Genomic DNA, 23,774 nt, shown 5'->3' with positions numbered 1-23,774 from the left:
AAAATCCCATCTCCGATTCCAGCAGATCAATGAATAGGGAATGATTGACCGTGTCATATACAGAGGACAAGTCCTGTAAGACCAGGACCCGAGTCTGAAACTATCATAACGTCACTGGAAACTCTCAAAAGAGCAGTTTCAGTGGAGTGAATTTTTCAAAGCCCCGATTGATGAGAAAGAGAGAGAGAGAGAGAGAGAGAGAGAGAGAGAGAGAGAGAGAGAGAGAGAGAGAGAGAGAGAACGAGGCTGATGGGTCCCTTTTGTAAAATCCACCGGTCCTTTTGTAGTCCGTGTTTGGAAATATTTCTGAGGTGAGGTTGGTGGTCTGTTTATTATGCACTCTGCCAGCCACAGTAATCATCCAGTTGAAATCCCTTTGGTGAAATAAACACTCATTTTATGCTGCTCTGTATTTTAACTTTATTGCTGTATTTGATTTGTTTTCTGTTTTGGTTTGTTTTCGTCTTTAATTTTGCATCCATGTTTTAATGTTTCCTTGTTTTCAAAAATTTCCCTCTGGAATTCATGAAGCATTTTATTCTATTCTATTCTATTCTATTCTATTCTTTTCTATTCTATTCTATTCTATTCTATTCTATTCTATTCTATTCTATTCTAATTCTTCTCTTCTTCTTGTTTGTTGATGATTGCTCTGTGCAACAGCGCAACTCATGTGCCATACAAATAAAGTTTCCTTGCCTGCAGCTGACCGATGTAATGAATCAGCAGGGGATAAGCGAGGCAGGATTGCATCCGCCTCCCGAGAAAGCATAGTCGTTGCTGGGTCTTCTTTATGTGATGGAACTGCCGTCTCTTCACCATGAAATGTTTCTGTCTCTGCCCAGTGATTGATCAGATGCTGGCTCTACAGCTACTCTGTGTTCAAAGGTCCTGCCACATTTTCCAGGGAATCTTTAGGCTTAGTGTACACAGACGGAGAATGTCAGTAAATCTATCGCATTGCAGTTATGAAGTGTGAAACAGTAAAACCCTGAGACATTCTCATCAGTTTCACTTATTTATTTTCCTGTCAGATTAGGTATTTCAGTCATGGTCTTGGGTGTTGTGCATAATTAATTTCACCTCTTTCACATGAACACATTTGATTGTCAGAGTCAGGTTGCATTGGTTTTGTTTATGTGCTCCCGCACAGCTGAGTGGTGAGATCATATACCAGATGGGTTTCTAAAAGCAGCTCAGTCCTCCATCGTTCCACACATCTCCACTGCATGCGTGATTTAGCCGTCCCTCTTTACTGTTACCTCTATTGCAGCAGGAACATGAAGGCTAAATTATTGAAACGCTCTTCAAGTGTAAATTTGCAGCCGCCATGAAACTGACCCTCTCAGCCTCTCCGTATTTCGATTCTGAGGCGGGCAGGCTCTGACACCTAAACAGAGATCGGGAAGTCTATGAGTTGAATACTGATCCGGCGGTGAGAGGACGGAGGCACGTATCGAGTGCACTCTAAGGAAGGCCAACTTTTGTCCTCCCTAATTAACTGTATGGAGATTAGGGAAATAATTTATTCTTAGATTCTAATGTCTGTCTGGTAACAAGTGAAACGAAGAATTCGTCAAAAGAAGGCATCTGTGGGCTGATGGAGTCATTTGTATGTGTGGAAGTTGATGCATTTCCTCCGATAGCAGAAGCTGACTGTGCGTGAGAGATGTGTAACTTCTGAGAACACCGTGGGGCCGCACATGCAAATAAACTGTGACTTCAGAAGCAAACAAAGATAAAGCAACCAATCTCACATTCTTACTTTGTTATTCAATATTATTCATCCCCGCAGCGTGACGGAGCTTCACGATTGTTTGGTTTTTTTTTTTTGTGGGACAGAGGTTGATTGACTTTTTTTCAATTTCCGACAAGAGTGTGTAAATAAATGCACACAGATCCACATACAGAACGACTGCGTGACACTAAAATGAGAAAACCAAGGTGTTTTATTGTAATCAACATGCAGGATACAGAAAACAGTTTTCAGCTCACGGATGAGTGTCTACCACACACGCTTGTCTACCCTCCTGAAACTCTTTACAATGTAAGAAGGTTATTAAGAAATTATTACAATTATTCAGTTTTTTTTTCTTTTCCGTTTAGCAAAATCTCAAACAAACCTGTAGAAAAGAACCCCGAACACCCAGCTCAACCCCAAAACGTACACAAATGACAGAGATACTTTATTTCATAACTAGCAAGGGGCTACTAGAGATCGGATATTAGTGGGAGCTGAATTATTCATGCATTTATGCAGTAACACTAACGGGAACGCTACCATTCCCACAAATAACATTTGCAATGCTAATTCTAAAGTATTTCGGGTTACGCAGTCTCATATTTTTGGCTTTTCTACTCACATATCTTTTGGTCTAAGTACTTGCTAGTTATCTAAATAAGGTACAAGTGTCATTTCTTCAGGTGGGTTATGATCTGAGTCTGCATGCTGGTTCAGAAGACAGTTGTTTCTATAAATACCTTTTCCAATATACAGTAGAGAGTAATTAGTTCCCAGGTGATGCCTCTGCGGCCAAACATGCAATAGTCATAAATGGAGTAGTTCAAATTGTTTCACCAGAACGAGCTAAATCTCTGAGCTAGACTACTGAATGTAGTATTGTCTGCTTTGTGTACATGTTCGTTTGGTATTGTACAGTACTTTATGATTCATATAAATATGCGTGTGTCTGATGTGTGTGTAATTGTGCATATGTGTGCGCAGTCCATCGTCATGGGCTGAAGGTTCTCGTGGACTCGTAATCCGACATACACTTGGGTTTAATTCCTTTCGCGTTGTAGTAATCCACCACCTGGTTCGGGACTTCTGCCAAGACACTCTTAGCCAAAGCAGCTGGAGAGGCCTGGAATCACAGACAGAGAGAAGGATGAATCGAGAAGGGTCTCACACACATACACACACACACACACACGTACATACCGCCGGCCACGCTCGCGTTTACTGTTGTCTGGTGCTGCCAGAGGTTCAGTCCGGTGGGACTGATGTGATCAGACAGGCTCATCTGACAGCCTCAAAATATCTCCGCTTTCACCTTTTCTTTCTCTGGTGCCAGAGCTCGAGGTTTCCCATGTGTTTAAGAAAACAGCACGGCTGAAAAACTCAAGCCTGTTGGACTTCAAAGAGCGAAAGCAGCTTCAGATCATGCAAAAACTGCAATGATGCTGTATAAAATAATAATGCACAGGAGTCCAGTTGTTGCTTTTGAAAATAAAAAAAGCTGCTTCTTTTGAGTCCTGTTTATTCGTAGCAAATAAAACCCTTTTAATATATGGCAGAAATACATTATTCTGACAATACTGCAGTCAAATGGCGACCATAAAAAAATATATATAAAAAACCAACATAGGCAATCAGATAAAAAAAGTTTCTTCTTCTATTTGTTAAATCTTTTGATTTAAATATCTGCTGAGTTTTTATATGTAGTCAGCAGTTGTCAATTACTCAAACTGCTTTTTCTACAAAACCTGATTGAAACATGAACGTAATATAAATAAATAAATATGTGGCTGAAAGCTGAGCTGAAACACTCAAAACAATTAAGCTGTTTTGAGCAGTGAAGACAGCTGTTATTCTTTTTTCCGGTGCATTAATGAACTGACACACACGCTCAAACAGACCAGTCACACATGCCAGCACATACTCACACACACACACACACACACACACACTTCTGGATTGTCAAAGTCAGAGAGTCTGCCGTACTCCATCTCACATAATTCCCTGAGACAATGCTTCGTCAAAGAGCACCCACCCCAACCTCTTCACCCTTCCTCCTCCTCTCATTTCCTCCTTCCATCCTGCTCTCTGTCCTCGGCCCCTATCTACCTGTTACCCCCCCCCCCCCCCCCCCCCCCCACCCCCACCCCCCCCACCCCCGCTCCGCCTGTCGCCCGGCGGCTCCGTCCTGCTAATCCCCTCTGAAAAGAAACGACAGAGCAGAAAATCACCTCTCCACCTCTGTCACATACTCCCTCGCTCCCTTTTGTCTTTAGCTCTGGTCTCCTGCTGACCCCCCCCCCCCCCCCCCCCCTCCAGCACCACCACCGACTCTTACATTCACATTAATTCCTCACTTGTTCTTTCGGCCCTTTTGTTTATCTCTACATTTCTGGCTACGCCACATCTTCCCTCCTCTGCATGAGTGTGCTCCTCTCCACTCTCGATTCCTGTCGAGATGGCCGCTAATTAGTTAATTTTCCAAGTTGTCACAGCCCAAACTCACCATAACTGACTCAGTCAAATGCATCTGGTCGAAGCCGAGTGACACGAATAGCACACTCACACACAAACACACACACACACACAAACAAATTCAAAATGTCCTCTGGGGCTCCAGATGAAGCGCTCCCAAAGTACTGCGGCATTATTCTGTCTTTGGAGACGCCACAACAAAAAGTTTTAGAAGGCACAACGTACTCCTTCCTGTGTGCGCCTGTGCGTCTTTTGACTACACACAAAGCATATTACACCCCCCAAGTCACTACTGCATCACTGTAAGAATCCCATACCCTCCAAAAAAAAACACATTTTTTGCACAAAAGATGTCCTCTCTGTCTGTCTAATGCACATTATGGTCCTGTACAAATGTAGGCTTCATTTTAGAAGACATTTTTTAAAAGACTCCCGCTTATCTGCCCCAAAGGAAACTGAGTTTAGTGTTCAGGAAGAAGTCATTTCTGGTTTGTATTCACTTTGTAATTGTTAAGTGGTTGTGGTTGAAGAAATTCAAGAATGACTCAGTTAGATAATCCACTGTATTACATTCTGTGCGACCATAAGACCGAAGCAAAGTGTTGCTGCTGCGTTGAGAACATCTTCGCCACGCGTGCAGTTTGTATTCCACTGATGGCAATAAACCTATATTTGAATTCATTTTAATTCAAGTGAAGTGGATTCTATTAATTAAATGTTAATCATTGCAGAGAAAACAGCAGTGTGGTTTTATTTATTCTGCTTGTCCTCATAAGAGAGGGATAATTAGTGGCTTACAAAACAGGGATTTGATCTGTTGTCTTGATACTAATCTTTTAATACTGTTTCTGTTGAGAGGACTCCAATATTTATTTGATCTAAGAAACCTACTTAATGTTCTTTATGCTCTGTTATGTGTTTGAGAGAGCGCCAAATGGTTCAAATATACAGATGCCCGATACGCATAAAACATTTTTAAAGCGGAATCCGTCGCAAAGATCCTCACCACTACTTACATGCTTGAAGTCCTTGAAGGGGACGAACTGGACGATGTCCCGGAGGACAGGCTCGCCCTTGGGCGAGCGCAGGATCCCGTCGTCCCCGTCCAGGATCTGCATGTCCGTGAAGTCGGCGTTCCCCACGCCGACGATGATGACGGACATGGGCAGGTGGGAGGCGTGCACGATGGCCTCCCGCGTGTCGGCCATGTCGGTGATGACGCCGTCAGTCAGGATCAGCAGGATGAAGTATTCCTGGCCGGAGTGGAGAGGAGAAATAATAAGCACTTCACGTTCAAAAGAAATTCATGCTTCCAAAGTGTCTTCCTGTCAGAGGCTAATTTGAATAAAACTCATTCTAATCCACAAGGGAGCCAGAAAGAAACCATTAAGGCAAGGAGGAATTTGTGCTCTCAAACTCATGACTGGAATCATATTAATATCAATCACTCACCTCTTCCTTTAAGTTAATCAATTTAATTATTTTCCTGATTAGTTCTGTCCCATTTTTCACCTCCTGTGATGTCTGACTTTTCGCTTTCAGTCGCTATCTGTCTTTCTTTTCACTCCAGGAGCTCGGCGCAAACAAAAACAGTCACAAATAACAACAGCAAAATGATTCAGCACTTCTTCCTCTGATGTTTCTCGCCCTCCCGCTCCCTCCAACACACCATGGCCTCTTTCGTGTGCATCTCTTCCGAGGCGGAGGAGGCCACTTTCTGGATGATCGGCGCGATGTTGGTGGGCCCGTACAGTTGGATCTTGGGAAGGCAGTTTTGGTAGGCCTCCACCACGCCCTGGATCCCTGGAAGACACGGACCCGCAGGTCATTTGGCTGCTTGCTTATCTGTCTTCCCATCCGTCTGACCTCACAAAGTCAAAGTTCCTGTTGCTGCAAAAGTATCCGCAGAAAACGTGCGTGTGATTGCGCTGCAAGGTGACTGAGCATTTTTTCCCCTCACTGCACGCGCATGCACGTGAAAGACGCACGCACACACACACACCTGCACGGCGGGAAGGGAGAAGAGCGCAGAAGCCCATTTCACACATACAGATTAGTGTTGTTTTCTCTGTATCTTGGTGCCTGAAATATTTCCTGCAGCACAGTGACAAATCTCCCAGCTGCGTGTGTGTGTGTGTGTGTGTTTAAGTATGAGCTGGTGTGTATCTGTACGTGTGAGCGCTAGCAGCAGCCGGGAGAGGCAGAGATATGGAGGGAGAAATATGAGCCTGACGCGACTGTTTCAGATCTATGAAGTATGAATGTGCTCAGGAAAACTGATGTGGGTTTTCTAAGCAAAGAGCAGCGACATGCGGCGATTCCGGGAGGGGGGTGACGACTCACCGGCGCACTCAGGATTATCCTCATCAAAGTTCACGGCAAAATCGTGTGAAACCTTCAGGCAGGGTGAAAAAAACATAGGACCTTTTACTACAAAGGAGACACTCAGCACAACATGTTCAGTTGAATTCACAGGAGGACAGATGTGTTCTCTCATCACGTTGATCAAGAGCGAGCTGTGCCTCCAAGAGAGACCCGAAATCAAAATCGAAGCTATTCACTGCTTCGCCGGCTCCTCCACACCGACAGAAACACGCCCCAAACACTCCATACCTTGAAGTCGGGTGGTATGAGAGCTCCGAACCCAAAAGCAGGGAACATTTTATCACTGGAAAAAGAGAATGCAGGAAAAATGGTGAGAAAGGTCAGAATGTCAAAAGTCACTATGTCAATAACTCTTATCAATCCCATGAAATCTGCAGCTTGTGAAAGATACTGCCGTCTGATGTAATCTGGTTAGTCTGTTTCTTGTTCCTGATTCTGTCCTTCTCTATCTCACATCCCACAGCCTCCATCTTGGAGTCTGGCTCTGCCCAGATTTCATCCTGGAAGAGGAGTTTTTCTTTTCCCCTGGATCCCATTGTTGAATTTCACTATATTCAATTCATCTGTCAGTCTTCTACATCTTTTAACAATCTGAACTACCCCACCACGATGTGAGAGTGTTTTTCACTACACCGCTGCGCAGCCTTATATTGTAACTGACATTATACATTTAAATTGAATAAAAACAGAATAGCTGAGAGAAGAACTAAGAAAAGATTTGACATTGAGAACCCTTTTTTTAAAAAAAAAATCGAATGCATTGAAAAGGCATCTTCATTTAAAAGACTGGATCCTTGAAAGGAGACTCCAGTGAGTGTTTGGGTGAGTGTGTGTACGGATCAGTATCTGGTCAGTAACAGATGAATAAAGGAATGGATTCTACCTGTCATAGTCTTGGCAGATCTCCCCGACAGCCACCAGCGCTTTGAGGTACTCGTTGGGCTGGTAGGGGTGAATGTAGTGAAGGGAGCAGCTGTTTCTGGGATCCCCGTTGGATGCCGTGAAGTCTATTGCCACCTGGGAGGGAGACGCGCGCGCAAATACACACAGCGTGGGTGGGCGCTATCAGAAAAACACACCGAGATTATTCGGGAGATAACTTACTGTGAACTGAATCTGACAGCCTCCCATGATATAATCCAGGAAGGAATACATCTTGATGATCTGTCAGGAGGAATAATTCAAATTTAGGCTTTATGTCATAAATTGTTTATCAGACATGAAAAGATAGATGGACAGATTGTCTTCGTTGTCCCGGAGGGGGGAACTGAACGCACTGAGTCTCTGCAAACGGCTGCATGCTTAAAACCCAACGACGACATGAATGGAGGCTCCCATTTAATCCCATGCTATTCCATCACTTCTATCAATGTACAATTTAAAATTAGATCAGAAAAGACAGAAAAATGTACCCAAAAAAATGAAGAATTCACGTTCCATCTCAGATATGCACATAGGTAAAGATTTATTAGTATGTTATGTCACCTTGCAGTGGTTGAGAATGACAACCCCAGAGTTTCTGTAGTTTTTCTTCTTTATCTGGTATTTAGGGTTGATGCATTCCCATTGGATCTGTGCAAAGGCACAAATAAATCATTTTAAATGGGGAGGGAAAGAAGAAAGCCTAATTACAAACAGAGCACACCCAGATACAAGTTGATTAAATGAAATGTTTTCACATTGATTTTTGAAACTTCATATGGAGAAAATTCTCTGTGAGTGAACTGTGTAAGACACAAAAACTTGACGTGAAGTCCAGCGAAACCGTTTCTCACCTGTTTCCCCTCCTGTTCTACCCTCATCTCCCGAAACGTGGTCTGAAACTCCCCGATAAAGTCATGTTTTCCATTGGAGTCCCAGTCCCAAACTGTGCACTGCGACCAACACACACACATCCATCATAGTTAGTGCACAGCTGCAACACAGTTAGTTAAACACACACACACACACACACACACACACACACACACACACACACACACACACACACACACACACACACACACAAACACACACATACACTGGCAGGCATGCAGGGAAATGCCATGCTGAATGATTGATAAGGAGACATTGGTGGGGGGGCAATGGAGCGGTGAAATATTAATCTGAGGATGCTGAGAGGGACGCGGCTTAAGAGACAGCTTTAGTGTGTGTGTGCGCGCACGTGTGTGTGTGTGTGTGTGTGTGTGTGTGTGTGTGTGTGTGTGCATAGACATAATAGTTTGTTTCTCTCAAAGGAGCTGCTACACAAAATGAATTACCTCCATGAACCTTCGGGTCAGCAGTTCAAGGTTTAGCGCGCCATAAAAAAAGCTATCTTACAATTTCAAGAGATGACAAAGGGTGCCAATAACCGGGGTGTCCTGTCGAGATCCTGCAATCGATAATGTTTTATAAAGTCTGTCAATAGAGACAAGTGTCAAAACACAATCACCAAAAAAAAAAACTCTTCTGTCCAACGGTCTAACGGCCGCGAGTGAATCAGTTAGCCGTGGAGTTTTGTGACCTTCTTGCCTAAAGTCACCCCAGCAACTAACAATCCCGACCGACTGAACAACGCTTGATTAAAAACAATGTCCAGCAGTAATCCCCTTATTTCCTGTCACCCACTTAGGGCGCTGAGAGCCCCGACATGAGTGTCTGTGTGAGTGTGAGCGTGTCTGCTTGTTTGTGTTTTTGACATTAATTTGTGTGTGTTTCTGTGTGAGAGACGGAGAACGGGCACTTGTTTTGGCAGCCTTGTCTCCACTTCAAGCTGCTGAGAGCCGTTCTAGAGAGTAATGAAAAAAAATGAAGAACCCCTGTTCCATTCACCGAATGCTAACTGCTGGACGGAGAGAGAGGACGGTCGCCAGCGGAGGGACGGAAAAGGAGAAGCGGGAAGGCGGCGTGACGCGTGAGGAGAGGCACAAAGGAAGGGACGGGGAGACACGGCGCAGAGGGGTTATGCATTTATGCATTGGTCAGTTAAGGCTGTGGTGAAAGGAAGGCACGGGCCTGAATAGAAATCTCTGCCCTGCCATTTCTCGCTATAGCTCGGATGCTTCAAACAGGTAGCCCTGGAAACCATAGCCGATGGCGTGCGTGTGCGCCCGCCCGCGAGCGTGTGAGTCCTTTCTCCTGCTGTCAGGAGCCACGCAGAGTTAAGATGCCTTTGAATATTTAATGAGCGAGCTCATGTTTATTCATGGCGGGGAAGAATAACTGTTCACAGCTGATGTGCGACCACCGCTTTCGCGCATATGCACACGCAGATTTATTCCGGCGAGCGGGAGGTGACAGTTTGAGATGACCAAAGAGCGCGCTCGCTCCACGCCCCGGGTCTTTAAATAACACAGTGAGATCAGGAAATGTGGCACATGACCTGAACTCAACTCGATGGGAAACGGGAACGTGTGACGGAAGGCGCCACACGACTTTCTCGCGCATCGTTCTGATGAATCGTCGGGAGCGAAACACCTCGCCAACAAACATCTGGGAGCGCTCAGTCGCTGTTGTTCAGCCTCGGCCGACTAAACGAGCCTCGCCTCTCACTGGGGAAATGTAAATAATGAAGTGAACCATCGGCGGGGTTTGGCGCACGCTGAGATCGCTGTGTATTATCCATTGTCATGATTATGAAACACAGTTACGGTTAACCCACTAACCTTTAGCTCCCGCTCCTGGTCCCCGCTGCAGAGTGTGTTCAGGGAAACTTTGAAGGATTTCCATACCGGGCTCAAGTTGTTCATGACCGTCTGTGCACAGCGAGCACACACAAGCCTCACACTCATTGTTGATGACAGATCTGAAACAGCCACCTGCATCTGTATGTGTGTGTGTGTGTGTGTAATTACCTCAGTTCTGTGCACGAGCGACTCCGTCCCATCATCATTTATTCTGAAGATCTCCAGGAAAGGGTCTGACTTGCTGAAGAAATCCTTCAAAGAGAAAACCGCGCACGTGAGAGATTCCCTCAGAGCTGGCTTTGATCAGGATAAATCATTCATGCACTAACAGAATCATTATTTCACCCCTTTTCCTCCCGGTTTTCCTTGTTTTTTTCTTTCACCCATCTCATTCCTGTCGGCTTCAATTTGCCCAGTCCTCCCGTGCTTTCCATCCTTCCTCTGGGGCACAACTTGTTTAGATTAGTCATCCGTAGCAGCGGGTGTGTGTGTGTGTGTGTGTGTGTGTGTGTGCGTGCGTGCGCGTAGTTGTGAAAGCTGAAAATTAATACAGTTATCGGAGTGCGCGGTGGGGTTGGTGAGATAAAAGGGAGTTATTGGGGGAGGGAGGTGCCCACCTATCTCAGCAGGGCTCCTCTAATGCCGGGCTGTACTTGTGTGTATTGTGTGAGTTGCTTCATCATCAATTCCCACGGCTCCGTCCCACGTACTCTCCACACAAACACACACCTGACTGCCCACCCACACAGACTCACATCTTTAATATTAATTACCTAAGGGAAAAAGTTTGGAAAATTTATTTATTTATTTTATTGTCGAATCTGCACAAACCTTGTCGTCCAGCTTGCGAGCGCTGAAAGAGAGTTCCACATAATCGTCGTTACCGGAGAGCTCCTCGGCCGTCACCTGGGGCGAAGAGGCAGAAAAGAGGACACACACTCATGTATTAGAAGGAGGTGAGAGAAAATGGGATGGAAATGAGGAACAGAACAAACTGAACGGGCAGCATCATCAAATTAATTATCCTCAGAGTGTCTGAGGTGGCGTGTGAGTGATCTGTGCTCGTGTAGGAGTGTGCAGGCGGCGTCGTACCATGATGGAGGACTTTCCTGCAGTGTTTCCCTGCTTGAGAAGAGCTTTCGTTAGTTTCCTTTGGGAGACGATCTGAAACAAATCGAAGAAAAAAAAACAAAAACAGAAAATTTAATCGGATGTGCACGTGTCGGCCTGGAACTGCTTTGCATTCCTTCCTAAAGGCGGGTATACGGCCACCTATGTACACGTCTGACAGACACAAAGCAGCTCGGAGGCCTCGCTTTTTTTTTTTTTTTTCCGCCAGCTGTCAAATGGAATTTCCCCTGGTCTGGCATCCTTGTTTTGATCTGCCGACTTCTGAGATATCTGGTCCCGTCTTTACCCCTTAACATTTTTATCCAGGCTGGTGTTATGTGAGACACGAGAAGTGACAGCTTCTGGCTGCCGGAGAAACGAACCGCATAAACAAGGCAAAAAAAACCCAAACACCCCTACATTAAAAGCAGTGGAAGAAGTAAAGAAAGAGAAGCAGAGTAATTCATTGGCACGTCCAACAAGTGTGGCCATAGAGCTCCACTCATTTGGAAAGTCAATACAAGTCAAGTTTTGACTGTTGCTTACTTTCAGTCTGTTAAGTGGAAAATTGTGAAAATGTTAAGCCAGCTATTAACTCTGGGTCAATACTATCTGCAGCACCAATACTGACATATTGTTTATTTACTGGTGTTGATAAAGTATTAGTTTGTAGCACATTTTCTGAAAACACGTCTTTTCAGAGGCTTACATGACATTTGCAATCAGGTCTCTAATTGGAAATACATATATATTTTACATTTCTAATACATAATTGATATTTCTCACTTCAACTTTAGCTTTTATTTCCAGTTCTGCAACAGCAATGTACTAAAATCTTTCGTTCACTGCTGTTTTTATCATATTGAACAAATGAAATGGTGTTTTTTTATAACGTTATTCTGATATGAGTTTTCTTTCTTTTTTTTTAAGGAGGAAAATCAGAAACCAGCTCAGCATCCTGTAGCCTGGAGGAGTTACTGGTGGAATTTCAATATTCGGTCAAACTGAGATAACATATAGGGGAAAAACAGTGTTTATTCAGGGTTTTGTTAAAAAAATTAAAATTAAAATTAAAAAAAAAGGAGAGAGAAAAGCAAAAGTGTGAAACCATACTCTCTGAAATGAGACTGTCACTCCCTGGAATCAACTGGTTAATGACAATTACCCTGCAATAGCACTTGTTTTTCGGCGTACTAATGGATATTGTGCAAAGGATACAAGGAAAGCTAATCTTTAAATATTGATTATGGCTATGTGAGAGAGGTAACACTTCATTAAGTTAGTAATGAGGTCTTGTGTAATTGCAGACACACATATAAATGCTTTGAAATTATCTAGAAACACGCAGCACTTTATTCCACCTAGGGCTCAAGGACAGCTGTGTAAACGCAGATCGCGACAGTAAATGGCCACATTAGGATTCCATTCATGGATAAAGTCGACTTCTCGCCCTAATTAAAGTTAAAGATTACCCGATACATATATTTAACATCCCAGCATGCTCACTGAGTTTTACAAAGGATTATACACTCCGGTCTGTAACTCCTGCCCCGGAAGCTTGCGCACCGCGCTCATGCATGCCCGGCTCAGGAAACGGATTGCATGTTGCACACTGGCATCCTGTGACATCCAAGCTGAACGCAATCCAATGGCGACAATCCTGTTACGCATTCACCTGTGGAAGTACGCTGCGGTGAACTCACTTCAGTATACATCGGCACCATATAGGAACGCTCCACATGCACCACTGAGCTCATGCACTGACCTATCTAAAACACACTTACATGTTCAGTCATACATGCTTACAGGAAATGCTTGTTTTATTGAACAGCGTGAAGCGTATGAAGACATGTAGCCGTGCGGCGGCGTTCACAAACCCTGCATAAATTGATGGTGTTCAAACGAGCGCGCAGAAGTGGGAGGTCCTGACCCCAATCTACACTGACCTGTCCTAAAGTACACTCCATGGCTCCCAGGAAGTCGGCGTCGCGGAGGCCGTTGTTTCCGGAGCTGATGTCGTGGAGTTCGAAGCGAAGCCTCTGGACCTCCTCGAAGTAGTAATCCACCAAGAAGATCTTGGAGAAGACCGGGCCACTGCTGCTACGGATCACCTCAGTGCGATCCACCTGCGAACACACACACACACACACACACACACACACGTAAAACACACATGCAGAGGGTCAGGCGTGCAAAGCAGAAAACTAACTTTTACTCTTACACTGTTATTTTATTCCATTGTCTTTTTAGTTTTTCGTCATTAAAAATGAATACCTTTCCAGTCTGAACTATTATTCTTTTTCATTTATAGTAAAAAAAATAATAATAATAATGGTGCGATAGTGAATATTTGATTCTCTATTACTATTTATTGATGTGTGTTCATTCAGTAAATTAAAAATGCAATTATTGAAAATATTAGGATGAAGTCTATTAGGATCTTAGAAATAAATTGGTCAGAACATCAAACAGCACAAACAAATTTATATTTCATCAAATAGGGTTTAAAAAAAAAACCGACAACAAATAATGAAAGGAAAAGTAAAGAAACAAGTTTCTGATGGTGTTTCTGCAGTATATAATTCTCTTTGAACACATACATTGCCTCTAAGCATTGACTGACTGAATATTCAATACTACGGCAATCACCACAAATAGACGTTTCCACTTTGTTTACACTTATCAATGTGAGAATTGCAAATATAGATTTTTTTTTTTTTCTCTTGGCGGGTAAAAGTCGTGTAATGTGTTTGACTGCACATACCAGACTTGAATGTCACGAAAACATTGATCTCATGATTTCTTCTCTCAAACTGCCTGAGCAAAGAATGGATTTAGTACGTCAGATGAAAGCCTGTCACAGCTTTGGCGCTGAAGCCAATCCAACACCAGCAGCAATGACTGGGTCTCTATTGTTGCTGATAACCCTTTGACACACGCGCGCACGCACACGCACGCACACACACACGAGCATGCGTGCACAGAGACACTATAAAGCGACTGGTTTACCAGCAAAACCCAAATACACAAAATCTGGCCTTTTGCTGACACTTACCTCAATTGGCTGGCAGCCCATCAAAGCAAAAAGGGTCGTGAGCAAATAAACACACACATACAAACACACACTCATCCAGCTGAATGCTTTATCGACAATTATCCAATTAAGAGACTCTAAATCTGATGGGCGCTGAGAGTGTTTGTCCATTCCCACACTCCCGCAAAGGGGACTATTTGTAACTCTCTCCATCTCTTTTGGATTTGAGCTCACTTCAAACACACACGCAGGCACACTCGCACACACACATAAACAAGTACGATACTTTGAATGCTTTTTAAGCTTTTCATGGCGTCTCCAAAGACAGAATAATGCTGCACTACTTTCAGAGCACTTGATCTCGAGCCCCAGCGGACATAGTGTGTGTCTTTGTATGTGTGTGTGTGTCCAGTGTCTTTTCTGTTTCAGTTTGTGTGTATGAGTTGCATGTTTGATTCTCCAGTATGCTTCTACATGCACACATCTGCAGAGTGGGTCGCCGTGAGGATGCACACAAATGCGTGGGCGTAGGAAGACGGCGCACTGAGTGGAAGTCCTAGAAAGAAGGCAACAATAAATCAGGTTCCGCTCTTCCTTTACAAAGCTCAGGATGATTCCCTCGTACTGTCCTCCTACAGGGTTCACACACCATACGCCGCTGCCGGTGGCGGGGCGTCAGTGAGAACAAAATGTTTTGAGTCCATTTGAAAACCCTGGACGAGCGCCGGGGTCAACAGAGGTAAAATGAGAGGAAGTGGAGCACTTACGGGCATAATGCAACACCAGTGGTCATAAAGTCAACGCTATATTTTAGGACAACGCTGCCTCCAACCTTTTCAGTCGAAGATAAGCTCAATAAACCGGTCCATTAATCCAGAAACATGCGGCTTGGTGATTACTTTCAACAGCAACACAATTTAGAGAAGCCTCTATTGGAGAGCAGAGAGCGCACATTTTAATCATTTCTTAATTGCTTTGGCTCATTTTTAAAACAGTCTTTGCTTTCTCTAACCTGTACCTATTGAATTTGTTTATGAAACTAAATTTCTGGGTGTTGTAATTGACAACAAGTTGTCATGGAAACCACACATCAAACACATTAAAACTAAAATTTCAAAAAGTCTCTCAATTATAAACAAAGCAAAACCTTACCTGGATGTGAATGCACTTCGCACACTTTACTATTCTTTAATCTTTCCTTACCTGACATACTGTGTCGAAGTGTGGGGAAACACCTACCAGAGCACAATTAATCCTCTTGTTCTGTTACAAAAACGAGCTGTGCGGATCATTCACAAGGTGGGTTTTTTAGAACACACACATAATTTGTTTACGCAGTCAAAGTTGTTTAAATTCAATGATCTCGTAAAATATAACACATCAATCATTCTCTTTAAAGCTTTCAATAAATTATTACCATCCAATCTTCAACGCTTCTTTATAATTCGAGAGCAAACACATGATTTGAGAGGTTATGCTAATTTCACATTACCCAGAATTCGAACTACTCGTAAAAGTTTTTGTGTGTCTGTGTGTGGAGTGAAACTCTGGAACAGTTTGGACTTACAGCACAAGCAATGCCAAAGTATTAATCGATTTAAACTGTATTATAAACACCAGATCTGGTCTAAATATAGGTACAGCATCTTGTAATTCACCTGGTCATTTACAGTTACTGATCATTGTGTTATTCTTCACCATAATGTACGTTCTCCTACTGTCGCTTACATGTCGTCCATTATCCATGTTGGTTTATCGTCTATATTAGTGTTCCATTACCTTCAATTGTATTCTGTCCTTCACCTTGCTCAATTCTGGTATTTGTCCATTCCAGTATCTGTCCATTCTGCTATTAGTCCGTTATCATTCCTGCTATTTGTCCATTCTGCCATTCTGTCCGTCATAATAGCTGGTTTTTGTTAATTACCATTGTCGGTATTGTGTAATTGTTATTGTCTACTGTTTACTGTATTTTGTATTGTAGCATAACCATGTGCTCATAGTGTTTCCATTGTTGAGCTTGGGGGTAGGATTAAATAAGTTTTCTTCCTCCTACTCCCCTTTTTTCAGGCATTCTGTGTTTTTGTTATTCTATTGGAATTTTTGTTTTGTTTTGCAGTGTTAATCGCCTGAAATGAATGAATGAATGAATGAAAAAAAAAAAAAAAAAAAAAAAACCTGTGAGTACGACCACTACAACAACACTCTGGCATTTGCAATGGATTTCTCACCACTTGATTCAAGTTTTGAAACCCAGTTTGTATGTCAATCGATGGCTCATTGATCAAATCAAAACTGTTGATCAATGAAGAAGCCAGCCTTCAAAAGGTTCGTTTTAAGCAAATCTCCACTTTGTGGCCTTTTTATTGATTACTGATTGTATGATGAAGCCAGTTTCGTCTGATCTGACTGCAAGCTGCTGTGTATTCCATCCATGGTATTTAAGTTTTCAATGGGGGAATATCTATGCAAGTACACACACATACAAAAAAAGGAGTATACAGTGAACTTATTCAGTGCAATTTATATAGTAAAAAAAAAAAAAAAAATTACTTTTGATTTTTCTTGCAAAATTGCCTCAGCAGCTTCCACACAAAGATTCAGCAACATTGCTGGAAGGAATTCTGACTCTCCGCCAGCTGTATATTCAGAGAAGATGAAGCCGCCTGCTGTGTGATTTTATACAGTGATCCTGCTTTGCAGCGGAGACATGACATGTTATTTATTAGTGTGTGTGTGTGTGTGTGTGTGTGTGTGTGTGTGTGTGTGTGTGTGTGTGTGTGTGTGTGTGTGTGTGTAGTCCCGCAGTCTTACCGCCCAGAGGTGGAATAACATATATGATTTTCATCCTTCATGTCCCTTAACAATTCCACTGGCTTCAGCAATTCAGCTCCTCCATGTTTACATGATCTGCCGTATTGATTCCAGCAGCTGAAGTTGTTTTTCTTCACTCAAACCATGCAACAATGTTTAGCATTAAGCAATTTGATATTTTCACTCATCTACTCTGTAACCCATGTTGCAAATGGTACAGCTGACAACTGTACTTTAGTGTTGTTTTTTATTCTACCTTAATGAGGTTTTCCAGGCTAAATGACGTTACAGTAAATGAAATTACCAATTCAGCGATACTCTTATGTCTTGTATGATCTGATTTATTTTACGCTATTACTCTTTATTCTCAATAAAATTCTTGAATTATATCTTGTATTCATACCTGTTTGTGTTCATTCTTGTTATTCTGTTGTATTTTACTCTACACTTTGCATGTCTGATTGTTGTTGTAACGCTGTTGGATGTTCTTTTTTTTTTAATCAAACACTTAAAGGTGTTATATAATTAAAGATACTGTCATATTAATGTGTTACTATTTTCACATATATAATGAAAAATGCACTACTTACTCGAATCAGTAAAGAAAGCATTATTATCTAGAAGACTGTAAACTAATTAAAATCTGTACACTTTTATGGAATGTGCATGTATAATTTTCGACAAGCAGAAGTAACCTGCAATTCGCCGTCAGAATGTTTGCAACACAATCACAGCTCTGCGGGACGGCTCGGGTCCTTGATTACATGCAATCATTTATTCAATCATGAATTCAATGACATGCTTGAATAACTTCGAGTGACGCTTGCAAAGAAATTCTCAAAGACCGATATAATGCAAAAAACCTGAAAGAAAGAAGTCACTTATTCGCCGGTTCTGACTGGCGCACCGGGTCATGAACAAATTGTGTGAGGAAAATAATGTTAAATAGCTCCAATGAAATCACCTTGAGGACACGGTGTTTCATTGAGCGCCGCAGCGAGGTTTGAATCAGCTATGAGGCTGAAGTAAAGAGAAGAAAAAAAATCAATGATAAATTGCTTGTGAAAAGAATTCAAAAATGCAATTGTAGATGCCTTGATGTCATAACCATAGACATTTTGTTATTGATGTGACTCAATTGTTGTGACAGTTGTATAGTTTTGGCTTCAAACTGGAAGAAAAAGAAAAATGTCGCTTACAGAATTTCAAAGGGCAATTCAGTTCACAGCGGAGTACATGAAGTTACTTTAAGATAATGTTGACAAATGTGAAGCAGCAGGTCCTATTAGGGGTGAATCAGTGTTTTACTGTGAAAGGTCGTGACACGCTACGACCCGATCGCCATACCTCGAACCACTGCCCGTGCGACTGCATCTTCAGCACCACGCACGGGTCCGGTTTGGAGAGGGCGTCCCGATCCGAGATCCCCCGGCAGGCCACCCGCAGCTCCACCTTGGTCAGGCACGGGGAACTGATGAAGCCCAGCGTGGCCTCCGCCGACTCGTAGATGTTGCTCATGCTGAGGCCGCAGTCAAACACTGGAAGAAAAGACGAAACAAAACATGTGCCTTGCTTTAAAATCATAGATAGATAGATAGATAGATAGATAGATAGATAGATAGATAGATAGATAGACAGACAGACAGACAGACAGACAGACAGACAGACAGACAGACAGACAGACAGATAGATAGATAGATAGATAGATAGATAGATAGATTAAAGAGTCATAAGCTGCAGCTCATTTGAACAGTTGCTTGCGTTGACACAAGCAGATGCAGCGGCCCTGACTAAGCACACAGCGCTCAAACTGTTCAAGGTCAGGACTCAGAAGTCACTGAATATCCGACAACGTCCCCAAAAGTACAAACTACACCACCAACACAAGCACACTACGACAGTATAAACACACACACACACACAAACACATGTATGCAATTAGGTATGTTGATAAACGACACGAAGAGGCTCATGTAAATACTCACACACACGTATCGCATCCGTTTTCTCAGGTTTATGCAGAGCGTCTAATGTTTAGCCTCCCTAAATAGAATAAGGGCACCAGTTTTTTTTTTTGCGGTGATAATGTAAAAAGGAAATGTTAATCATGAGCCGCATTTTGAAGTAAAGCTCACTAAGCAGGAACTCGACACATCGTCACAAGTGAGCCTAAATATATCTGACACTTCACATATTCAAGGTGAGAGTTCTCGCATTCCAGCGCTGAGTAACAGACTAACGCGGCACATTTGTTCAAAGGGATAATAGTTAATATCACACACAAGGAAAAAATATTTAATGGGCCAGGAGAAGGAGAAGAAGGACTCCACATATCCATCACCCGCCTACACAGGTGCTTCCAATTACTTTGTTTAATAAGACCTCCTCTCTGATCTGCGTGGGCGCGTGCAGACTCAGCCCGACACCTCCTTTTCTCTTATGAGCTTTTCTTTTAAAATCACTTTCATTTCATACTTGTTTGAGTGTTAACACCTTTCAACCCTTTAAATGCACTCCGAGCCTTGACGATCGAGACTTATGAGGTCCCCTGATTCCCAGAAGACATTCAACGTGCATGCGGTCGTCCGTGCGTGTGTAGCCTTAACAAGAACGTTGAGAAAAGTTCAACATGTTGAGAAATAATTGCTTTCTTGCCGAGAGCCGGATGAAAGAGGTCGATATCGCCCTCACTTTGTTTGTTAGCATGACCAGAAGCTCTCGGCCAATTTCTCTGCTATAAAAAAAAAACAATAATCAGGATCAGAATGACAAAAAACAGTCTTTGTTGTATTCGGGGAGCTTTAAGGTTTTCCTGCTCGGATCATTAAAAGTCAACAACCTCACATCTCACATATACACTCAAACATGATTTCTTGACTCTGCGGGGGCCAGCAGCCTTTCCCAGCTGATGGATATTGATATACATCCATTGCAATCTATCTATAATTTTCTTTCATATGTGCAAATGAATTAAACATGTTTTTGATCCACTGGATAGAGATACATGTGTTGAGTTGCAGCAAACTGTCTCCTTATCACATTTATGATGATGGTGCATGAGAAGAATGCTCCCCATGACCATGAACTGCTTCTTTAAAGTAAAAAAGAAAGGTGCTCTTAATAATGCAATGCAGCAGCATAAGTGCCTGATTCACACTCTGCATTACAGCAGAGGCTGGCAGAGAGTTAAACCAGGCAATATAGTTATTACTATTAGAATGGAAACACTGCATCTCATGCATAATTAAACTCTAAATGTATGGATCCAACCCCCCCACCCCCCAATCTGTACTGGACGCAGTGTTATGTGTGAATCCTTGGGTAGTCTCAGATCCAATTAGTCCAAACTAAAGGATAACCACATGTCTGATGTGCTAGATGCTACAAACTGAATATTAATGCAGTGGTCTAGTAGTATCATCCTTAGGGAGCGAAGCTTTGGAACTGGGTCTGACTCTGACCTGAATGTCTCTCTCTCTTTCTCTCTCTCTCTCTGTCTTCCATAATTCATGCTCTATGTGTGTGTTAGTGATTATTTTTAGCTAAGCACAGTGAATGAGGCTGTGTACAGACAGACGGACACGGACAGAGCCACAGGGCAGGTGTGTGACATAAAACAGACCTGTGTGCGAGCCGCATGCAGTTGGCTCCGTTTCCTTTGCGCATCTGTGTTTATGTGCATGTGTGGGTGAGTGCGCGTGCACGTGAATGTGCTTTTGTGTGTGTGTGTGTGTGTGTGCATGGGAAGAAGCAGATGCCTGTCTGTTCCGGTTCACAGCAGATGACACTGATAGTGACAGGGGATGTGAGAGATTTCTACAGTCAGAGCTACTGTACCGACGCTTTGTGCAGAATCCGGCGCCTTTACAGCGCGGCGAGGCGTCAGCTGACACACGTGTCGCACATTGTCAGAGGTGACAATTAATGTTCCCGTCACAATTCATCACAGAAACCGGCAGCGGCCGCAGCCGTTTCGGAAGTGGACGACTGGCTGGTTTTGTTTTTCATGCTGTGGTTTACCAATCAATGCAACTGTGAGGGATGAATACAGTCTGCTGGGGAGATTGCAACAAAGCATGGTCAAAGCATCTTCCAAAAAGATTTTTTAAAAGATCATAAAGAGAATATCCAAGTTTCATTGTGTAATAACAACCCATAGGGGAATACAAACAGCAGAGACTGAGCTTCAGGCCCATACCACTCAGATAAAAACCAGAATAGCAATGATTGATTGCTGAGTCGTGCTAAAATCCTTCCAAGGCTCTTGGCTCTCGGCTCCTGTTCCCCACGCTGTGACAATCACTACAGCTCGATTGCCATGACCCTTGACTCTATGTGTGTACATGCATATGCGCGTGTGTGTGTGTGTGTGACCATCCATCCACCTTCAGATAGGCACACGTGTGGAGCGACTATGACAGATTAATGATGCAGTCGCAGGAAGGTCCATGACACTGGAGTACACTGTATAACTGCTCGGTCACCTATTGATTATCAGACATCCAGGATAACACTGCCACTCAGCCGCCACACACGCTGCTATAGGGAGACGTGTGCCATGTCGTGCAGCAGTGTCGACAATATACACGGTGACAGGTGACGGTAATATGCTCATCTGGAAAGAGGGAACACCAAAAGGGAGCAGAGAGCGAGAGAAGAGCGAGAGACGTATCCAAAGTGAGCAAGTCTGGTGATGTGAACTTGCAGTGTGATTAGAGTTGACACAGAGGGAGAAGCAGGGAGAGGGAGATGGAGGTTGTGAGAGAGGGAAGGATTAGAGAGCTGTAGTGAAAGAGAGAATTGTAAAAAAGCAGGCAAGTGAGACAGAATGAAGCCAAGGGGAGAGACGGGAGAGGATGAGGGACGAAGAATGAGGTGGATCTGCCCCTCTGGGGCTTATCTTGTCTTAAAGCACTACAGGAGAACGAAATGAAAGCAGGGGCTTTCAAGCAACCCACATAGTGTTTTCCAGTATTTCAAAAGAATTACCACTCAAGCCCCTGGGGATTTATTTGGCAAAACATACTGTTGACTGTCAAAAACATGCACAGTTCTCTATAGTTTGTTAAATTCTCGGGGTGTCATCCACAAAGTCACATAAGGTCTTCAACAAGCAGATTCCTGATCCACCTCTATGGACGCATGTGTGCAAGGCATTAATCAATTACTTGCAAGACAGTAATAATAATGATTAAAAAAAAAGAAATGTTCAACATCTTCAACCCCTCTCGTGCTCATGCACCCAGCAGCCGCATCATCCAGTCTGTCTCCGATCACCTGCAGGGAGGAAAACTCACCTCAACGACCTGGAAAAGAAAAAAAAAAAAAAAAAAGATCCGAGTGGAGCCGAAGAACTTCACCGCCGTGCACTTCACAATCACGAATACCTCGCCGCCCGCGGACCCATATCACTTCCCCGCCGCCTATAGGTCTGCCTCAATCCCCCCCTCCTCTCTCTCTCTCTGCTCACACTGCAGAGCTCGACGGAGCTGGTCTGCGATGCCCTGGCAGCTCAGGGAGGATGTGCTCCGCGCGCCTGGACTCACTCCGGGTGAAGGATGGGGAGGAGGAGAGCGGTGCGCCACTTAACTGGAGTTTGTAATCCGCTGGCTCCATCGGGGGCCGCAGAGAGCGCACAGAGCCCAGGGACCCGCCGGCTGCGCATCCCGGTACATTGGCGCCATCTAGCGGCAGCCGGAGCGCAGTTGTCCTTATAAAACGGATTTTTTTTTTTCCGGTTCTCGGCTTTGATTGGCTGCGATGCGCTTCAGTGGTTTTATAATAAGCAGTGACCGCACACCTGAGACCTCCTGGCAGCAGGACGCCCGCGCTGTTCCCTCCGGATTCATTGGTTCAGAATAATCTAAAATGTCCCAAAGCGGCTTTTTAGGGCGATTTTGCTGCTAAAATAAACAAACATCTAAATGGGACAATAGAAGTTTTGTTTTTCTTTCCTTGAAAAGTTTTATCCATTATAATTTATTTATGATTTAATTGTTTGGTAAAGGCTATAGACACTTTTCATTAACACACAGAATTTTTTGCCTGATAAAAAAAATAAGGTATTTGTTTTTCTTTAGTCTATCTATTCGGTGTCTGAATCAATGAAACTGTGAAGGATAAGTAGTGATACAAAAACATATATAATGAATATTTTCACAAGGATCCTTCAATTGAGCCCATTCAAACCAACATGCGATGACCACAACTATCGACCAGGTTTAGAATCATTTAGCAATCTATTGATCCTGTTTATTATGTTCATTTTCAATGGAATGTCCCCCGATCATAACAAAGGAGCCATTATTTGCGCAGCGCAATCGGTAGATGGCGCCCATCACCCAAAAGCGTTTGACTGCAGAAAACTTTTATAGAAGTGTGGCAAAAAAAGTAATTTAAATGCAGGAAAGTGTCTTATAGTGTTGTTGGTGATGCAAAACTACTGACTGAATATAGATGGAGGGTGAGTGTTCCACATATGTGCATTGGTGTGAAGGATCAAAAGCACAGTAAATATGATTTTTTCCAGATTCTAAGATCAAAAGTCCAT

General features: G+C 43.2%; 1 protein-coding gene across 1 annotated transcript; it reads right to left on the bottom strand.

The window, feature by feature from the left end:
• Positions 1-1,931: 1,931 nt before the first annotated feature.
• Positions 1,932-22,621, bottom strand: cpne4b (copine IVb). The gene is made up of 16 exons (XM_030120154.1): positions 22,522-22,621; positions 18,572-18,762; positions 13,323-13,502; positions 11,359-11,430; positions 11,098-11,172; positions 10,435-10,518; positions 10,246-10,335; positions 8,374-8,472; positions 8,084-8,170; positions 7,703-7,762; positions 7,482-7,615; positions 6,827-6,881; positions 6,557-6,608; positions 5,883-6,016; positions 5,230-5,466; positions 1,932-2,864 (listed from the first exon to the last, which is right to left on the bottom strand). Exons 2-16 carry the CDS (start codon positions 18,740-18,742, stop codon positions 2,733-2,735), a joined length of 1,662 nt encoding a protein of 553 aa, XP_029976014.1. The 5' UTR covers positions 18,743-18,762; positions 22,522-22,621; the 3' UTR covers positions 1,932-2,732.
• Between the last annotated feature and the right edge of the window lie 1,153 nt (positions 22,622-23,774).

This window comes from Salarias fasciatus, chromosome 22, assembly GCF_902148845.1.
Source record: "Salarias fasciatus chromosome 22, fSalaFa1.1, whole genome shotgun sequence".
Taxonomy (NCBI): Eukaryota; Metazoa; Chordata; class Actinopteri; order Blenniiformes; family Blenniidae; genus Salarias; species Salarias fasciatus.
This window is presented reverse-complemented; position numbering and strand designations above follow the sequence as displayed.